The 19,736-nt window shown below is 35.8% G+C and overlaps 1 protein-coding gene across 2 annotated transcripts in view; it reads right to left on the minus strand.

Annotated features, from left to right (window-relative positions):
- Positions 1-19,736, minus strand: part of TTC29 (tetratricopeptide repeat domain 29) — a 253,933-nt gene that overhangs the window by 111,173 nt on the left and 123,024 nt on the right. For both annotated transcript variants that reach the window (XR_003520533.1, XM_027597408.2), the window contains exon 9: positions 15,338-15,429. Coding sequence is in view for 1 of the 2 variants with exons in the window: in XM_027597408.2 (XP_027453209.1) it covers positions 15,338-15,429 (92 nt within the window). In the remaining variant the exon portion in view is untranslated. The remainder of the gene's footprint in view (positions 1-15,337; positions 15,430-19,736) is intronic.

Consider the following 19,736-nt stretch of genomic DNA (forward strand, 5'->3'; position numbering starts at 1 on the left):
TTGGGCTCTCTGCTCAGCCGGGAGTCTGCTTCTCTCTCTCACCCTCCCTCTCCCTCTCTGCACTCTCTCTCTCAAATGAATAAATACAATCTTTAAAAAATTATTGCAATTACAGAAAAATTTAGCAATATTAGTACCATATTTCATTGATTCTAAAACACACATTTTCCCAGGTTTTAACATTTCTAAAATCAGGATGTCTTACAACAGGTGGGCATCTTAAAATCTTTGTCAGATGGGGAACAGTCAGATAGGTCAAAGTTGTTGCTGCAGAAGTGGATTAGGTTTATAATCCTGGACATGACCCAACAATTGCAATGCCTTGATATTTCTGTTAACAACTATTTAAAGATAATTTCAGAAAGGGATAGGAGTACTGGTTGTTTTTTAAAAACCTTTATGAAATCTTCTGGAAGGTAAGAAAATACCAACTTCAAAATGGGCAAATTGAGTGTCCATGACTTGGAAAAAAATCCTGGAGATGATACTGGAGCACTATTTTAAGAAAGGCTATAGCACCAAAGTTCTTGATGGCATAAAAAATAATACGTTTAGGAAAAAAACCTGACAATTCTGATTTAAAAGTGGTTCAGAAGAATTGGACTTGGAATGCATATATGTTTGAGGAGTATAATCAATTTGTATCTTTTTACATGAATGCTTAGGAGTAATAAAAATGTCTGTGTGTAAATGAGCCTAAAATAGCTCTTTTGTCAAATATAAAATTGAAATTCTAAGCAATAAGAGTTATTATGTTACAGTTTAGTTAGAATATGATTTTTGGTAGTATGTAAGGTGCATCATCTGATAGAAACAATCTTAGATTCAGTGAAATCTAAAAATAAAGTTACTCCTTCAGTATGATGGGTAGTTCTTTGGCTAGTAAATTTTTGATTAAAAATTTCTAGGAAGTTTAAAATTCACATTGAATTTATGTATACATGATATATAACTAGAACATAATGAGAGCCAACAATTCTAAAACTGGTCTAATTACTTAATAGTTCTAATAAATCTGTACATGTATCTATTCATTTTATTTAATTTTATGCAAAAACAAATGTACCTAATTTTTTGTGCCTGTGTTTATGTCATATGTGCATAATCATAAAGCAATCATGCATTCAACAGCATTCTGTTTATATAGTGGGCATCAAAATATCAACATTTCTAACCTTACAAATTCACTTGCGAAATGGCATTCATTTCCCTGGCTGCAGTTTAAATGGCAAAATTTAATATTAACCTAAAATCTCTGAGCAAATAGAACTCAATACATAATAATATTGTCCGTGAATCTCTACAATAGGTGATTGGTGAACTATATTATTACCACACGCAATAAACAGTTGAGAAAGCATTTCTCGAAAAAGTAATATAAAAGGTAATATTTTATTTTCAGTGGCAAGAGTTTTTTAATTTTTATTTAAATTCAATTAGCCAACATATAGCACACCATTAGTTTCAGATGTAGAGTTCAATAATTCATCAGTTGTGTATAACACCCAGGGGTCATCACATCCCATGCCCTCCTTAATGCCCATGGTCCAATCACCCCATCCCCCACCCACCTCCCCTCTAGCAACCCTGTTTGTTTCCTATAGTTAAGAGTCTCTCATGGTTTTTCTCCCTCTCTGATGTCTTCTCATCTATGATCGTCTGTGCTGTTTCTTATATTCTGCATATGAGTGAAACCATATGATAATTGTCTTTCTCTGATTGACTTATTTTGCTCAGCATAATACCCTCCAGTTCTATCCACGTTGATGTAAAGGGTAAGAATACATCCTTTCTGATGGCTGAGTAATATTCCATTGTATATATATATATATATATATATATATATATATATACACACACCACACCTTCTTTATCCATTCATCTGTCAATGGACATCTCGGCTTTTTCCACAGTTTTGCTATTGTGGACATTGCTGCCATAAACATTGAGATGCAAGTGCGACACACGAATGGGTTGAGTGTGTCAGAGTCACTACCGGGCAAATTAAAAATTATTTGGCTGTTTTACAAAATTAACTAGAGTGGGAAATTATGTGTATAACCAAAGCGAAGAGTTATCTAAGATTAGAACTTATTCAACTTGGAAAAAAATGTCAACCTGCCTTGTTATTTCTATTCTTAATTATTCTTGGGTATAATTGTCGTACAATATTCTATTAGTTTCGGGTTTACAACATGATGATTCAACACTTGTCTACACTGTGAGATGATCACCACAATAAATCTAGTCATCATCTGTCTCCATAAAAATGTTACAAATTTTTTTTTGCTTTTGATGAGCACTTTCAAGATCTACTCTCCCTCAGCAACCTTCAAGTACGCTCAACACCATTGATTGGAGTTGCTCTGCTGCACACCACATCCCCATGACATATTCACTCCACACCTGGAAGTCTGTACCTCCTAACCCTGTTCATCCCTTACGCCTAACCCCTAAACCCCCTTCTTCCTGGCAACCACCAAACTGCTCACATACATGAGTTTCATTTTGCTTTGTTTTGTTTGTTTGTTTTTTCAGTTTGTTTTTCAGATTCTGCATATAAATGGCAGCTTAAGTATTTATCTTTCTCCGCCGGACTTATTTCACTTAGCTTAATACTGTTAAAGTTCACCATGTTGTCCCAAATGGCAAGGTTTTATTCTTTTTTATGGCTGAGTAGAATTCCATTGTGTATATATACTATATCTTACTCATTCATCCACTGATGATACTTAGGTTATTTCCATATCTTGGCTACTGTAAATAATGCTGCAGTGAACACAGGGGTGCATATACCTTTTCAAGTTAGTGTTTTCATTTTCTTCAGATAAATATCTACACGTGGAATTGCTGGATCACATAGTTCTACTTTCAATTTTTTGAGGAAACTCCATACTGTTTTCCATAGTGGCTGTACCAATTTATATTCCCACTAACAGTGCACGAGTGTTCCCCTCTCCATGCCCTTGTCAATATTTGTTTTTTATCTTTTTAATAATAGCCATTCAAACAGGTGAGAGGTGATACCTCATTAAGGTTTTGATTTGCATTTCTCTGATGATTAGTAATATTGAACATGGCCTGTTGGCCATGTATATGTTTTCTTTGGAAAAATGACTTCAGATCTTCTGCCCATTTTTTAATTAGATTGTTTGGGGTTTTTTTTGCTATTGAGTTATGTGAGTTCTTTATTTATTTGGATATTAACTCCTTATCAGATATATGACTTGCAAATATTCTAGTTCAGTAGATTATTAACATTAACATTTTGTTGATAATTTCTTTTGCTGTACAGAAGCAGCTTTTTAGTTTGATGTAGTCCCACTTGTTTATTTTCGCTTTTACGCCTTTCTTTTTGGAGTTAGACCCCCCCCTGCCAAATCACCAAAACATATATCAAAGAGCTTACTGTCTACCTTCTCAGTTTTAGGATTTCAGGTTTTACATTTGTCTTTAATCCATTTGGTGTTAATTTTTTGTGTATGGTGTAAAAAAGTAGTAACTTTTGCATATGGCTGTCCAGTTCACCTAACCATTTATTAAATAAACTGTCCTTTTCCCATTGTATATTCTTGGCTCTTTTTTGTAAATTAATTGACTGTATATATACGTGTGGGTTTATTTCTGGACTCTCTATTCTGTTCTATTGATCTATGTGTCTGTTTCTATGCCAGTACTGTACTGTTTCTGTTTGTTTGCTTTTGCTTTTTTTGGTTTGTTTTGAAGATTTTATTTATTTATTTATTTATTTGACAGAGAGAGAGAGAGAGGGAGAGCACAAGTAGGCAGAGTGGTAGGCAGAATGGTAGACAGAGGGAGAGGGAGAAGCAGGCTCTGCTGAGCAGAGAGCCCAATGTGGGGCTAGATCCCAGGACCGTGGGATCATGACCTGAGCTGAAGGCAGAGGCTTAACCGACTGAGCCACCCAGGCACTCTGATTATTATAGATTTATAATACAATTTGAAATTAGGGAGCATGATGACTCCAGCTTTGTTTTTCTTTCCCAAGATTGCTTTGACTATTCAAGATCTCCTGTGGTTCCATATACATTTTACGATTTGTTCTATTTCTGGTGAAAATGACACTAGGATTTTGATAGGGGTTGCACTAAATATGTAGATTGCATTGGGAAGTATGGACATTTTAACAGTATTAATTCTTCCAATCCATGAACACAGAGTATCTTTCCATTTATTTGTGTTTACTTCAATTTATTTCATCAATGTCTTATATTTTTCAGTGTACAGGTCTTTCCACCTCCTTGGTTAAATTTGTTCCTAGATATTTTATTCTTTTTGATGCCATTATAGATGGAATTGGTTTCTTTTTTCTTTTACAAAGATTTATTTATTTATTGAGAGAGTGAGTGGGTGGGGGGAGGAGCAGAAGGAGAGAATCTTTCAAGCAGACTCCCCGCTGAGCGCAGAGCCTGATGCAGGGCTCGATCCCATGATCCATGAGATCATGACCTGAACCTAAGAGTCAGATGCTTAACTGACTGAGCCGCCCAGGTGCCCTGGGATTGTTTTCTTAATTACTCTTTCTGATAGATTGTTGTTAGTGTATAGGAATGCAACAAATTTTCATATGTTAATTCTGTACTCTGAAACTTTACTGAATTCATTTATTAGTTCTAACAGTTTTTTGGTGGACTCTTTAGGATTTTCTATATGTAAAGTCATGTTGTCCACAAATAGTGACAGTTTTATCTCTTTTTTCCATTTTTGATACCTTCATTTCTTTTCCTTGCCCAATTGCTATGGCTAGGACTTCCAATACTATGTTGAATAAAAGTGGTGAGAATGGGCATCCTTGTCTTATTCCTGATCTTAGAGGAAAAGTTTTCAGCTTTTCACTACTGAGTACAATATTAGCTGTGGGCATGTCATATACGGCCTTTACTATGTCAAGGTTCATTCCCTCTATCCTCACTTCCTTGAGAGTTTTTATCATAAATGGATGTTGAATTTTGTCAAATTTTTTTTTGCATCTACTGAGATGATTATATTATTTTATCCTACATTTTGTCAATGTGGTGTATCATGTTGATTTTTTTGATTTCCCCTTTAATTGACCCACTGGTTGTTCAGTAGCATGTTGTTAATCTCTATATATTTCTGAATTTTCTGTTTTTTTTTCTTCTTGTAATTCATTTCTGGTTTCATATCATTGTAGTCAGAAAAGATGTTTTATTTGATTTCAATCTTCTTAAATTTATTGAGACTTGTTTTGTGCTGTAACATATGATCTGTTGTGAAGAATATTCCCTGTGCACTTGAGAAGAATGTGTATTCTGCTGCTTTTTATGGAATGTTCTGTATATATCTATTATGTGCAACTGGTCTAATGTATCATTTAAGGATGATGTTTCCTTATTGATTTTCTGTCTAAATGATCTATTTATTGATGTAAGTGGGGTAATAAAATCCCCTACTTTTGTTGTAGTGCTGTCAATTTCTCCCTTTAGATCTGTTAATATTTGCTTTAGATATTTGGGTGTTCCTATATTAGGTGCATAAATATTTAAAAATGTCATATCCTCTTGTTGGATAGATCCCTTTATCATTATGTAATTCCCTTCTTTGTTTTTATTACAGGCTTTGTTTTAAAGCTTATATTGTCTAATGTAAGTTTAGCTACCCCATCTTTCTTTTGGTTTACCAATTGTATGAAACATCTTTTTTATCCCTTCACTTTCAGTCTGTGTGTATCCTTACATCTAAAGTGAGTCTCTTATAGGCAGCATATAGATGGGTGTTTATTTTTTTATTATTCATTTAGCCACATCGTGTCTTTTGACTGGAGAATTTAATCCATTTACATCTAAAGTAATTATTGACAGGTATGTGCTTATTGCCATTTTTTAAAAACTGTTTTCTGGCTGCTTTGTAGTTCCTCTATATTCCTGTCTTCTTCTTTTGCTTTCTTCCCTTGTGGTTTTGATGACTTTCTTTAGTGTTATGCTTAGATTCCTTTCTTATTATCTTTTGTGTATCTACTATAAGTTTTTACTTTGTGGTTACCATGAGGGGCATATATAACAGTTTATTTTAAGTTGATAGCAACTTAAGTTTGAATACATTCTAAAACTCTACATTTTTACTGCCTCCCACTCCACCTCTTATGTTTTTGATGTCACATTTTACATCTTTTTATTTTTTGTATTCCTTAACTAATTATTATAGCTATTTTCACTAGTTTTGCCTTTTAACCTTCATATGAGTTTTATCAGTGACTAACCCATTATCTTTACTATATATTTACCCTTACCAATGAGATTTATACTTTTAATATGTTTGCTTGTTACTAATTAATGCTTTTTTTTTTTTTAGCTTAAAGTAGTTCCTTTAACATTTCTTTTAAAGCCAGTTCGTGATGATAAACTTCTCTAGCTTTTGCTTGTCTGGAAAACTTTTTATCTCTCTTTCAATTCAGAATGATAACCTTGCTAAGTGGAATATTTTTGGCTGCAACTTTTTTCCTTTCACCACTGTGAATATATTATTTGCCTCCCTTCTCACTTGCAAAGATTCTGTTGAAAAATCTACTGATAGTCTTTGGGGTTTCCCTTGTATGTAACAACTTGCTTTTCTCTTGCTCCTTTTAAAATTCTCTCTTTATTTTTAACTTTTGATATTTTAATTGTAATGTATCTTGGTGTGGATCTTTCTGGGTTCATTTTATTTGAATCTATCTGGGATTCCTGGATATGGATGTCTATTTTTCTCCCATGTTAGGTAAGCTTTCAGCAATTTATTTCTTCAAATGAGTTTTCTCCCCCTTTCTCTCTCTCTGGTCTCTTCTGGGACCCTTAAATTATAAATATTATTCTGTTTGTTGTTGTCTCCAAGGTCTTCTAAGCTATCTTCCCTTTTTAAAATTCTTTTTTTTTTTTTTTGCTGCTCTATTTAGGTGAGTTCCACTGCCCTGTCTTCTAGATCACTGATCCTTTCTTCTGCTTCACCTAGTTTGATGTTGAACTACTCTTGTGTATTTTTCACTTCAGTTATTGTATTCTTCAGCTCTGTGAGTCCTGTTTACTTCTGCGCTTTCTTATATTTTCTATCTCTTTGGGGAAGTTCTCACTGTGTTCATCCATTCTTCTCCCAAGTCATTGAGTATCTTAATTATTTTATTTTTGCCTCTTTATGAGGTAAATTACTTATCTCTATTTCATTAAGTTTTTGACTGCGGTTTTATCTTGCTTTTTCATTTGGATCATAATCTTCTGTCCCCCGCCCTTTTTTTTTGATTCTCTATGTTTGTTTCTATGTATTAGGTGAAACACTACCTCTCCTTGTATAGGAGTGGACTTGTATAGGAGGTGAATCTTGTTGTTCAACATTGCTCTAGCTCTTGGTTGTCTCTTGAATCTTTGTGATTACCTAAGCAGCCTGATTTATTCTTGATAGGTGCAAGGGGTTGAAGTGTGCCAAGACCTGTCAGTTTTCTAAAGCGAGGGATCTCAGTCAGCACCTACTTTCAGGCTGATTGGAAGCCAGATGCTCAGGCAGCAGCTTTAAAGTATTCAAATATATATAGTCCTGTGGGGCTATAATTGTAAACCCTGCAGACCTTCAGAACAGGTGACCCAAAGGTGTCCCTTGGGTGACAGTTGCAAAATTTGAGGCTTCCAATGAGTGTATAAGCTCTTTTCTGTGAGGTACCAGTGCACTGTAGCAAGGCCTAAAGAATTCAGAAAGATGGCCTCACATGGCCTATATTCCCTGAGAGCACCTTTGTAGCCTTCTAGGTATGTGGCAAACTTGAAGTTTGCCCTTCAGACTCAAGTTCCAGGATGAGTAAATAGGCCTCTTTCATGGAAAGATTGGGAGTGCGTTTCAGTCTTCATTCTCTGTAGTACTCTGGGGATGGTAACCTGCCAGGAACTGTCTCTCTGTTACAGTCCATGGGTTCCAGGGATGCAAGCCCCTCTGGCTATCAGAGCCAGGTGACTGAGGAGCATCTCCTATGTAGACTTCATGTATCCAACAGTTTTAGCAAGGCAGCAGGAGAGCACAGAGCTGGGGCACACTTGCTTGAGTGCAAAAATGGCACCCACCAGTGCCTCAGCCTGGAGAAAGTCCCATAGGCCTCTGCCCCTCCGGCATATGCTTTAAGATTAGCAAACTTCACATATAGTCTATGTACTTTTCAAATTGTTACTTTTGTGCTGGTCCCTGGGGTAAGTCACTCTGCATATAAGCTCGTTAAGAGAAGTACTCTAGTTCCCTATAGCCCTTTGGGTTTCCTGGATGTCAGCCTTGTTGGTTTTCAAAGCCAGACATTTTTGGGGCTTGTCTCTCCATTGCAGGTTGGGGTGGCTGATGTGGGGCATGAATCCCTCACTCCTCAGGGAGAAGTTACAGATTTGTGAAATCACTCCCAATTATGAATTGTTATGTTGCAGGTGGGGTTTTGATAAGAATGCATCTCAGCCTCACCCACCCATCTAGATGTGGCTCTTTTACTGTTTGTTGTAAAGGAGCTGTTCAGCTAGTTTTCAGATCTTTTTCAGAAAGAACTATTCCGTATGTAGCTATAGATGCAGTGTGTCTATGGGAGGTGAGTTCAGGATCTTCAAATGCCACCATCTTGTTTGCCCTCTCTTAAGCTGCCTTTAAATACCGACTAAAATTAAATATTTTGTCTACATGCTATTTTTCTATGATCTGTATGGAAATAAACACAGCAGCTCTGAGGAACAACTGCATGATATCCCATAGTCTTTGATCTATACTAAAAATTTAATAAAACTAGTCTTCAAATGTCAAAAAAAGAGGGGTGAATTGTATGGTATATGACTTACATCTCAATAAAGCTGTTTTTTTTAAAATAAAACCTTTTAAAAAGTTTATAAAAGGTGAATAGTAGTTTGTTCTTGCAAGTGTCCCTTAGCTGTGAAATCTTAGGTGTCACTAAAGTCATCTATACAAGTTGTTATAAACATACTGGCAAAATGCTTAGAATGACATACAGTTATTACCAGAGTGCTTAGCATATACCAAGCTTCATATATTTTTTAAATAAAGGAATGGCTGGAAATTTGAGAAGGGAAATGCTTATGCATACTCATAAAAATTAAGCTTCCAGGTAAATTGTGAGTATATCAGTCATTGGACGTTTGGAGTCCATGACTGGCAACTCTTGTCTCCTGGATATTTTGGTAACGTCAAGAACATCTTTTATTTCAGTAACTTCCTTGAGAGACTATCAAATGCCCTACAATGTGCTAGTTGCTGGGGAATATGGTTCCTGCCCTTAAAGCCTTTCACTGTCAACTTGGGGAGATAATTTCTTCTAAGTGATGTCATCTAATGATGAGGCTAATGGCAATTTTGGAATTCCTCTTTAGGAAGCTCCTGCATAGTAGAGTGGTATAAAGCATTCATAAGTAATTTAATGAATTTTGTTTCAAAAATCAGGTTACCCATAGGGACTATTTACTACATTTTCTAAATGTGACTCTAAATTCTTTTGACTGTTTCCAGAGACCAAACCCACCTCTCAAACAATGATGTGCTGCTATTTTGAATATGTGTGTGTGTGTGTGTGTGTGTGTGTGTGTGTGTGTGTACACACATATATATTTTGATATACATATCAAAAGCATATGCCACAAGCTCAGAAATCATTTCAAAAAAGTTTAATTTTAAACAGGTAGTGTCAGGATTAGAGGTATCAACTTGTATAACCTCCCAAGATTTGACGAGGATAATGTTCATTTTCATAGATAAACTATGGTATGTTTGCAAAAATAAGTTAGATTGCTTTACAGATTTATTTATTTTATTTGAGAGAGAGAGAGTGAGCGAGCAAGCACATGTGGGGTGGGGGAGGGGCAGAGGGAGAAGGAGATAAGCAGACTCCCTGCTGAGTGCAGAGCCCGAGGTGGGGCTCAATCTCAGGACCCTGAGATCATGACCTGAGCCAAAATCAAGAGACAGAGGCATAACAGACTGAGCCACCCAGGTGCCTTGCCAAGTGTTATTTTCTGAAAATCTTCTATTATGCAGTGAATGAAATGCCATAATGTGAACGTACACTCTGCAAAACAGACGGCACGTTAAGTCCTGGTGTCTGGCTTTTAGGGGGCAGGGTCAAAGATCTAACACTTTTTGTTGACTTGAGTGCCAGGTACTATCAGAGGCATTCTTTTTTCCTTTTTTATTTGTAAAAGAATGCTCTGTGTATCAGAAGTAGAATGGAATTTCACATCCCTGAAGTTGTGAATATTGCTGTTTATGATTCTGTTCTCATTTTTTTCATAACAAAATCATGAATAATTTTCTTCCACATTTAGGCATAGCTCAATTCTCCAGAAAAATTATGAATTGTTCGAGGAACATTTCAAATGCAGACATGGAGTAAAGTACCATGAGAGATGCACTTACAAATTTAAATATTTGTTTTGTGGGACAACTAAAATGGTATTGAGAGAGCTGGAGAGTATAAAATTATTAATAAATAAAATAGTCCACTATTTAGAATTTTGAGCAAACTTGTGGATTTCTAGGACTAAAAATGTTTTATCAAATTGATGTGAACTCTCCAAGCTCTTTCTTGGACTGTAATATTCAAGAAAAAAAGTTGATGATATAAGAAAAAAAGTTGATGATATAAGAAAAAAAAACAGTAGAGACTTCTTTGAATATCACTTTAAAACCTCAGGGAAAAATTATTATTTTTGTTTAGCTAAAATGGACTCACTGAAGGTTATTTATTTCATGTTCCTTAAAGCTGATGTATTTTTGTTGGAAGTACATTTTAGATTAGGCTTGGCAGGCTGAGGATTGTTAAATCACAACATATACAAACAAAAACCGAGTTTGGTGAGCAAGAAATACAAAACAGTATAAACAAAAGTATTGCTGGCTGAGTCCAGTTGTTTTTCTCCCAAAGTAGCAATAGATTTCCAAAACATCTAAAATTATCTAAAACTTGCTCTAACAAATAATGCTAGAGAAAAAGCCTTTCTAGTATAAATTACATGCTCCACTCAATGAAGGTACAGCTCTATAGCCAGCAAAATTGTTATTATAGCATCTGAAATGTACACATTATGTGTTGCTCAAAGGATTTCCAAATTTCCAAGTTGGCAATAGATTTAGAAGCCAATCTTCCTTTGGAAGGGAAAGAATCAAATATTTCCTTGTAGAAAAGCTACAGATTATTTGTATAAGTTAAAGGATAAGGTTAAAATTTTAGACAAATATTAATTCCAGTTTTCTATATGCAGTGCACAGGTGCAACTTGAACAGCATATTATATGGTATAATCATTAAATTCATTCAACCAGGCCTTAGAGAGTTAAAAACATATATTCTGAGGAACAGGACTCCTCGGTCGAAAGGATGAGAATGAAACAGTGCAGAATATTTGTGCATCAAGGTGATTCCAGTTTCCAACTGGGAAAACAGGACTGTTAACACCCACATCCCCTGACAACTGTCCAATTATGTATATCACACTTGGCCTACTGTTTGCAGTAGAAGTAATCAATAAAGGATGTGGTTGAGTGAACATAGATTTTGGTTGAACCAATGCATGAAAACTTAATCATTTACTCAGAGAGAAGAAATCAAATAGAGCAGAGATGAAACAGCCACTAAGGGGATTGTTGATTGTGCCACCAAGTTTGTGGGCCACAGATGAAAGTAATAAGGCAAATGGAATCAGTGACAGGAGAAAATGTAAAAAGCTATTCTTAATTTCATGAATTAATAGAAATGTTTTGATGTATTTTTGGGGGGTCGTTTTTAGGAAATTTCGCATCAAAGCCTGGATGTTCCATTTTAAAGAATATATGAAAATTACTAGGGCATGTCATTTCTCTCAAGCAAAAAGAAATTAATTTTCAGCTATAACAGAAAGGTAATTTTCACACTTGAAACTTTGTACTGATTGATTGAAAGATCTCCACTGTGGAAAGTTTGCTAGGAAATAATTTGACCCGAGTTTGCAAGAAAATTTACAATGAGTATGGAATAAACCCAGAGGTAGGCTAGTTGTGACCAATGTGTCTTGACCAATTCTCATTTTGGTGATTTTTTCCTCTAGATTCTTTTCAAAAGTCATCCTGATTATTTGGAGAGTGTCAGCATTTCAGTAAAATGAGTTATTTCAGTAAATGAAGCAAAGGAAAATGCCATAAAGAAAACTGAGGAATTTTGCTCTCTGCATTTACTCAAATAATAATATTTACTTGGTAATTTCTCAACTCAGTCTCTCTTTGTTTTATGGACCATAATTCTGGCTTTTATAGCTGTGTCATAGGCAATTATTATCATTTTAGAATAACAACCCCCCCTTTTTTTCACTAGTATTCCAAGTAGGGTGGGAAAAGACATTGTAATGCTTATTTTCTGTTATGCTCCTTAACCCTTTGTGCAATTAATATTATTCAGAAAAACAGCAAAAATAACAAACACTGTTTACTATTAAAACCTTCATCAATAGTAACTCTAATGGCATGGCTGGGTCCAGCATTACCAAATGGACAACTCTGTATTACCAAGTCCTTAGTCTTGAGGGAATATGGCATGTTTTTCAATTGAAGGCTTAGTATAAATTCTTATAACCATTTTAGAAGCTTCTAGCCTTAGAGATTATTCACCTTTCATGCACGCTCAGCTGATAGTCTTAGATACACAATGATGCTAGACATGGCTATCCTCTTCCATTTCCTTTAAGGAGATAAAATGTATTTATAGAGATGGGGCTACCATTAGTGAAACTTGTGCAATTGCACAGGTTAAGAAAAAGAGATTTAGAGAAGATGTAAGACTTCATGTGCCGCTTGATTTATTTCTCCACTGCCGCTCCCATAATTTCCCCTATTTTGGTTGTGCTTCATTTCTTGCATGTTGCTGCTAATCTGAGGGTAGTTTAGGACCATGAAAGAGGTGTGTGTGTGTGTGTGTGTGTGTGCATGAAAGGTGCTCTTAAAGAGAAATTTAATAAAAATGACCACAAAATTTGTATCAAGGCATTTTGAGTCATCAGTGAACTTGATTTAATACATCTTCTTAGATAACTAGGGTATGTTTTCTATCTGAAGAGAGTGTTTGTTTTTGAAACATCTGTCTCTTGAGTTATTTTGCACAAATGGTAAAAGAATATGCTGAGGCTTACACTCCCCTGAATGCTACTCCATAACCACCAACAATGCTGCAAAATAGTAGATTTGGATTGGAAAGCTTGCAGTGTCCCTGGGGTACTTCTTCCCTACAGCCCCAGAAGAAGCATCTCCTGTATTCTCTTATATATCATATAACATTATAAAACTAAGAACCCAGGTCTGCCATACAAATCATTGATGGCTTCACTGGTACTTAGTAGATGGGAATTCTTATAAGTGGAATTTGTTTCATTGGGTATAAAAATGAGGTGGGGATCGATCTTCCTGCCTATTATATGTTTGCCTCAAGGCAGGTTCCCAGACTGTTGGAATAGAATTTTCCCCATTCCTGCCAAACACACACCCTACTTTGTGATACATCAAATACAGCTGTATCCTTTTCCACATGTAAGCCCCAAGTAACACTTTAGCAGCCAAATTAAAAGATTAAATTGTCTGTCTGTTATTGTTGCCAAGATTTACCAGATTGTTCAACTCTCCCCTTAGCTTTTACCGTATAGACCAAGAATTCAGATCCTTGAGTGGGGATTAAAATATTCCAAGAGAGACACTAGTCTTTAACAGGTGAGAATTATTTTAAGATAATCTCATGCATCCAGAAGTTTAAGAAAAACTAACAGTAACCAAAGCAGCATTCCAACCCTTATGACATAGTAAGTGCTCAATATATGCTTATAAAAGAAAATATTTTCCCCTGGAGTTTTATCTCTTTAGTCATGTTGGAACACATGTCATTTTGTAAAAATTATTTTATAAACATGTTAAGGGATGCATTTATTTAACTGTATAGGTTTAGGCCAGGTCTGCTACTACAAAGCAAGACAAATACTCCAACCATTTTCTACTAAATCTGGGCCATGTTAACAACGGAGTCAAGTAATTTAATAATCAAAATGAACTGCACCAAAGGACACAGAATTGGTGTGTTACAAATAGACATGAAATTGAAAACTTATAAATCTCTTCTTTGTGTTCAAACATCTGTTTCTTTCCAGTTGTTACATGGAAAGTAAACGTTTAAGGGTTAGCTGGGTTGATTTTCCACAGGCTAGTCACCGATCTCTACTTGGAAGAACCACAACACTCACAGGTTACTTTACCCATGGCTGGCCCCACCTTCCTGGAGTAAATAGCCATACTTTCCTCATAGATACATCTGTGTCCCTAACCACTTATCCAGTGATGACTGCATTGTCTTTTACTTGGTATTTCGTAGGGACTTTTCATTCCGTTGGCATGGGCATTTTAATATTTAATTATTTATTTAATTATTGATTATTATATTGGCAGTGGTAATTATATAATGATGATATACTTTCAGTTCACTAGACATTTAATCTTTTAAATGCCTTTTAAATAACAATTTTATCTTTTAAAAACACTACTTCCTACGTGTTTACAAGCTGAAATACAGGAATTAGAACTTGACATAATCTGTATCTGTTCTTTTTCTTCTTCTTACCACTACTAACTACTACCAGCACCACCATTATTAAAAAGCCATCTCTTGGGTATAAGATAACATACCAAAAACCAAGGCTTTAATTTTGATAACTTTTCTTATTCTACCTTGAATTAAATAATAACATTACAACATAATGCAATAATTAAATGGAGTACACAATGATCATAGTATGAGTAAAGGGCAAATCATATGTTTTCCATGGAAAAATTTGTTGTTCAGGTATACTTATATTAAATTTTCTGTTTTAAATGAAATAGAGGGAAAATTGTTCTCGCATTCAGTTGTTTATCCAGATATGTACGCTCAAAGGAGCGATGTCTTAATGGAAGAAGCAAGACTGAAGGATAAATGAAAACTTTCCTCCAAGAAGAGATCCAGAAAGGTTACGCTGAGCCATGGTTACTGAAGCGTACTATATATTTCTGTGCTCTCTGCTTTTTTAACCTGTGAGATGTGACCTGATTTTTCCCTTTCATTCAAGGTCATCACTAAACTTACAGAAAATCAAAAATAAAATAGTACAAAGGAGGCATAGACAAAGGGGAGTTTAGGTGCATATTTTAAAATACCACATTGGTTTAAAATAACTTACGATGAAAGGGTCACTTAAGAAGGGCACTGCTTAAAATTTAAGCAGGCAGTAATGGAAAGCGACAGACCTCAAACAATTTAAGTCTTTCACAGCTGAGTGAATTCACAGTGACAGCAAGACAAGGATGTGCTAACTTACCTCTGCAGGACCTTGGCTATTGCTTCATAGGCTCTCCCCAGGCTGAGATCATCATCCAGGTCTGTGGAGATTTTACTGTAAGTGTTAAGGACCTATCAGGAAAAGAAATACGTATTAAATATACAGCAAGGCCAGATTCACTGATGTTTCATTTCATAACAGAAAAGATGAAAATTAATAGTTGTTTTTAATGTCTCCATAAAATATTTTTTGTTTATTAAAAATTCATGTAGGTTTGGTTTATTTTTATCTATAGCATAACTTGTTTCACAGCAATGTCTTTAAGCCATGACAGTGAGGTCTTACTTTCGTAAAAATAATTCTTTTCTTGCACAATCCCAAATCTTCCAATTTATAGAACTTAGGTGTGAATAAATAATTGAATGGTTCACAACATTATTTTAAAATATGGTACTATTATCTAAGGTAATAGAAGGCACATTATAATATTCTACTGGGGTAGCTTAAATATCACTTTTCTTTCTATAAATAGTTGTTTTGAAAAGTGTGAATTTAGGTGCTAGGCAATTTCTAAATCTATCATTTTATTAGAAGCATATCTCATAGTTTGTGCATGGATTCGGTATACACTAAAAATATTTCTTAAAAATGTACTTCATTACCAACAATCTCTTCAATAATCAAAAGATTATGGCTGCCACCGCCAAACATATGATCTTAATTTAATTTAACACTGACACCATCTTTATGGTATAATTTCCCTTTTTATTCTCTTTCTCTTTCAGTGGCCAGAAGGAGGAAAATATGTAAAACAAAATTCCTATTCTTTCTTCTTCCTTCATTGTTACTTGACCCAACCTATTACACACATGAGGACACAGGAAATCTCCAAAGACCTCTATGGAAATCCTTTTTGCACATTTTCTAAGACAGAATTAGTGAAAGTCATTTGACAGCATTTGGAGAGAGAGTCAGGGTGAAGGAGGACGTAAATTCGCGCTGTGTGCTACTGCCTGAATTAGGCAGCTTTGAAGATTTAAGTATTAGAGGCAGTATTGATATGTGACTTTACTTTCTTAAGGTTAATATTTGGGAAATAATTTCAATGAAGCCATCATGATACCTCATAAAATTTGTTTTTGTTTTTCTGTGTGTGTGTGTGTGTGTGTGTGTGTGTGCGTGTGTGTGTATGTGGTTTATGAGTGACTGCTTGCTAGAACGCTGGTATTAAAACTTACTGATGCATATTGACCCAGGGTTTTAATTCCTGTTAAAACTGCAAAGTTCAAAATTTTGATTCTTATTTTTAAGCCTCTTAATGTGCCTTGTATAAACCTGAGAATAGTCTCTTCACTTTGTCTTGCATAACTGACAACACCTACATTAAGTCTGATATAACTTGACATAGACCTTTCTGAGTGAAGGGGCAGAATTCATGAATTTTGTGAATTTATAGGAGACCTTATTGAACCCAAATATCAAAATATTTAGAAAGAGACCTTCTAGTGTCTGTTTTGGTCCATACATCTTTATATGACATTCTAGAACTTTAAGATTGAATATTATTATATTTCCTGCCAAAAAGAATTTGTTTATTCCATAAATATCGTTACTGTGTACCGGTGCTATGTTAGACCCTAAGAAATCTTAAATAGAGGGGAACATGCTTGCAGCCCTGACAGCATTTATAGTCTTGTGGTACAGAGGTTTGGGTGGATGCACTTTGCGATGACTGGAGGCAGGATTCCCCAGGGCTTATACCAGGCTTACCTGCATTCTCTCCCATGCCCCTGGCCACCTGGACCGGTACAGTAAGTATCCACAGGCACCCATTATCTTAGGGGTTATGACGCTCTACCCTATGGATATGAAGGGTAGGTATCCAAGAAATTACAGGTAAATACGTCAGTGCTGATGACTCCTATCCCACAAAAGTGTGCAGCATTTCCTGGAAGGAACAGGGGCAAAATCGAACTCAGTCTGGGCTTTTGGTTTGGGCCTCAGACGTGACTCCATAGAAGCTTCCTCCTGGAGCCAGATGTGGTCTACCGGAATGAACACTAACTTCAGAGGAAGAAGACATGGATTCAAGTCCTAGTTCTTTCACACATTTGGTCCAGGAAAGCTCCTGGAGACGCTTTCCTCAGAAATGAAAAAGAAAACCTGCTTCTGAGAGTTGTTGTGAGGCCACGAGGAGATAATATAGAGTGCTGTGTAAGCCACAGGACAAGATTCTTTGGGAGTCTGTGAACCAGCCATTAGTGAACAGCTCCTCAAAGGGGCTTCCTTCCTCAAAGTAAAGGCAACACATTTTAATTTGTGGCTTGAGAAAGTTCATAAGTCACCTCCCACATTTAACCTAAAAGCAGGTACTATACAGGCAGTAGGAAGCATTTAGTTCATTACTGGCCCAGTAAGGAAACAATGAGTGACATGAAGTCCAAAGTGAAGACCTACAAAGTGCCAGAGGAGCTCATCTAAATCAGACAGGACCTTTGCTCCTCGGGAGTGGGAGAGAGTGAGCTCGAGTGGGAGAGAGTAAACGCAGACAGGTGAATCACAAGGAGAACACAAGGCAAAATTCAGCAGATTGGGGAATTCCATAGTCTGATCTATGGGAGTAGAAAGGACATTGTTAAAATACAAGGGAAAAACTCATAAAAGTGGAGAAATAACATGAGATTACAAATTGTGTAGAAAATAAAGATGTTTTATACTGCTCTTATGGTAAGCTACCTTACCTGCTTTTTAATTAAAGTAGGCAGGGTGTAATTTACAAATGAATAAACATTGAGTCATTAGACAAATAGTGGAATTTTTTTATAAAGAATACTTCAAGTGAGAACATACAGTGTGCGATCTGAGGGATCCACTGTACTTGACCGAATATCCCTTGGACAAGCATATGTTGGAAACAAATGCAGGGTCTGCAACGTTAAATTCTATCATCACAAATCAAAGATAAGAGGAGAGAATAAAGACTCTCAGGTGCAAACTATTTTGATGAATTGGAAATTCATTATGTATCTTTAAACTGTATTGACAATGAACTTATCAACCTTTGTCAAAAGACAAAGGACAGCACCAATTAAGCACAATACTAAGTAAATTTCAACGAACACCAAACTGTGCATGATTACAAGGTTATCACAGTTGGAAAAATCAGTTCAAATACCTAATAAAAATTGAGTGCTGCCTGGCTACTCAAATTTCTCCAATAATTTCAGTGAATAATGCAAATGAAGCTTTGGGAAAACTATTTTACTTGAAGTTTTAAAGGCAATGAGCTTTATCTTTCCACTAGAATAAAACTGATTTGCCTGAAAAGGCATTTTCAAATAAAATACAAGTTCTCAAAATGAGATCATTTCTACTGGTCACCTAAAAACAAAACTAGTAGAATACTTAGCATAAAAAATGAGAATGTGCAAAAGAATAATGTTGGCAATACGTGACAAATTCTTTGAAGAATTGTTTGCTATAAAATAAAATTTGAAGGATCGTTAATCTCTTTTGCTGTGATACCCTTCAAGGGAGCACTGGATTTAAGTCAAGATTGTCACCTGTCAACAAAGTGAATGGGGGGGGGCTGGAGAAAAAGGGAGGGAGGGGGAGACAGAGAGAGAAGAGAGAGATTGAGGAAAAAGGATAGAAGAATAGCCTTATCCTCCCAGAAGATTATAAGAATAAATTTTGTGCCTGAGCTTTGGCACCTTTAAGGGCAGATACATAAGAAGTCATTATTAGGTTCTATTAATTTCAAACACCCAACTGTTTTCTACCCTCGCATGTTGAGGACTTCCAGTGATGAGGGTACCGCCACTCTTACAATCCCCTTACTGTAGACAACATTAACACAGAAAAAAAATTCCAGCAATAATGGCCCTTATACTTGTTTTCACAGCTGAGACCTGCTTTAAACCACTATGAAGACTATCACTCCTGGTCTGACTTTCCCAGATTAGATGGAATCATCTCGGCACCCCTCTGCCCAGCCAGCTATTATAAGGAAACAGTCCTGGTCAATTTGTTTTAAAACCTTTATGTACTTTAACATTATTGTAGATTCACATGCAATTGTAAGAAATAATACAGAGCACTCTCATTTATCCCTCACCCGGGTAACAGCCTGCCTGACCACACAGGACAGCAGCACAACCAGGAAACTGATGTTGACACAATTCACCCACATTCATTCAGATTTCATGAGTTTTACACACGCTCGTATGTGTGTGCCTGTGGTGTTAATTTAACGTGATTGTATCATATGCATCTATTCATGTAACCACCACCACCACAGTCAAGATACAGAAAAGTTCTATCACTACAGTGATCCCTCATGTTACCCTTTCAGTTGTAGTTATGTTTGCTGCTTGGAAGAGAAAGGTTTGCCTTAGAAAACATTCTGAAATACCATGGCGTTTGCCCTGTTCCCTTT

Source organism: Zalophus californianus, chromosome 2 (genome assembly GCF_009762305.2).
Source record: "Zalophus californianus isolate mZalCal1 chromosome 2, mZalCal1.pri.v2, whole genome shotgun sequence".
Lineage (NCBI taxonomy): Eukaryota > Metazoa > Chordata > Mammalia > Carnivora > Otariidae > Zalophus > Zalophus californianus.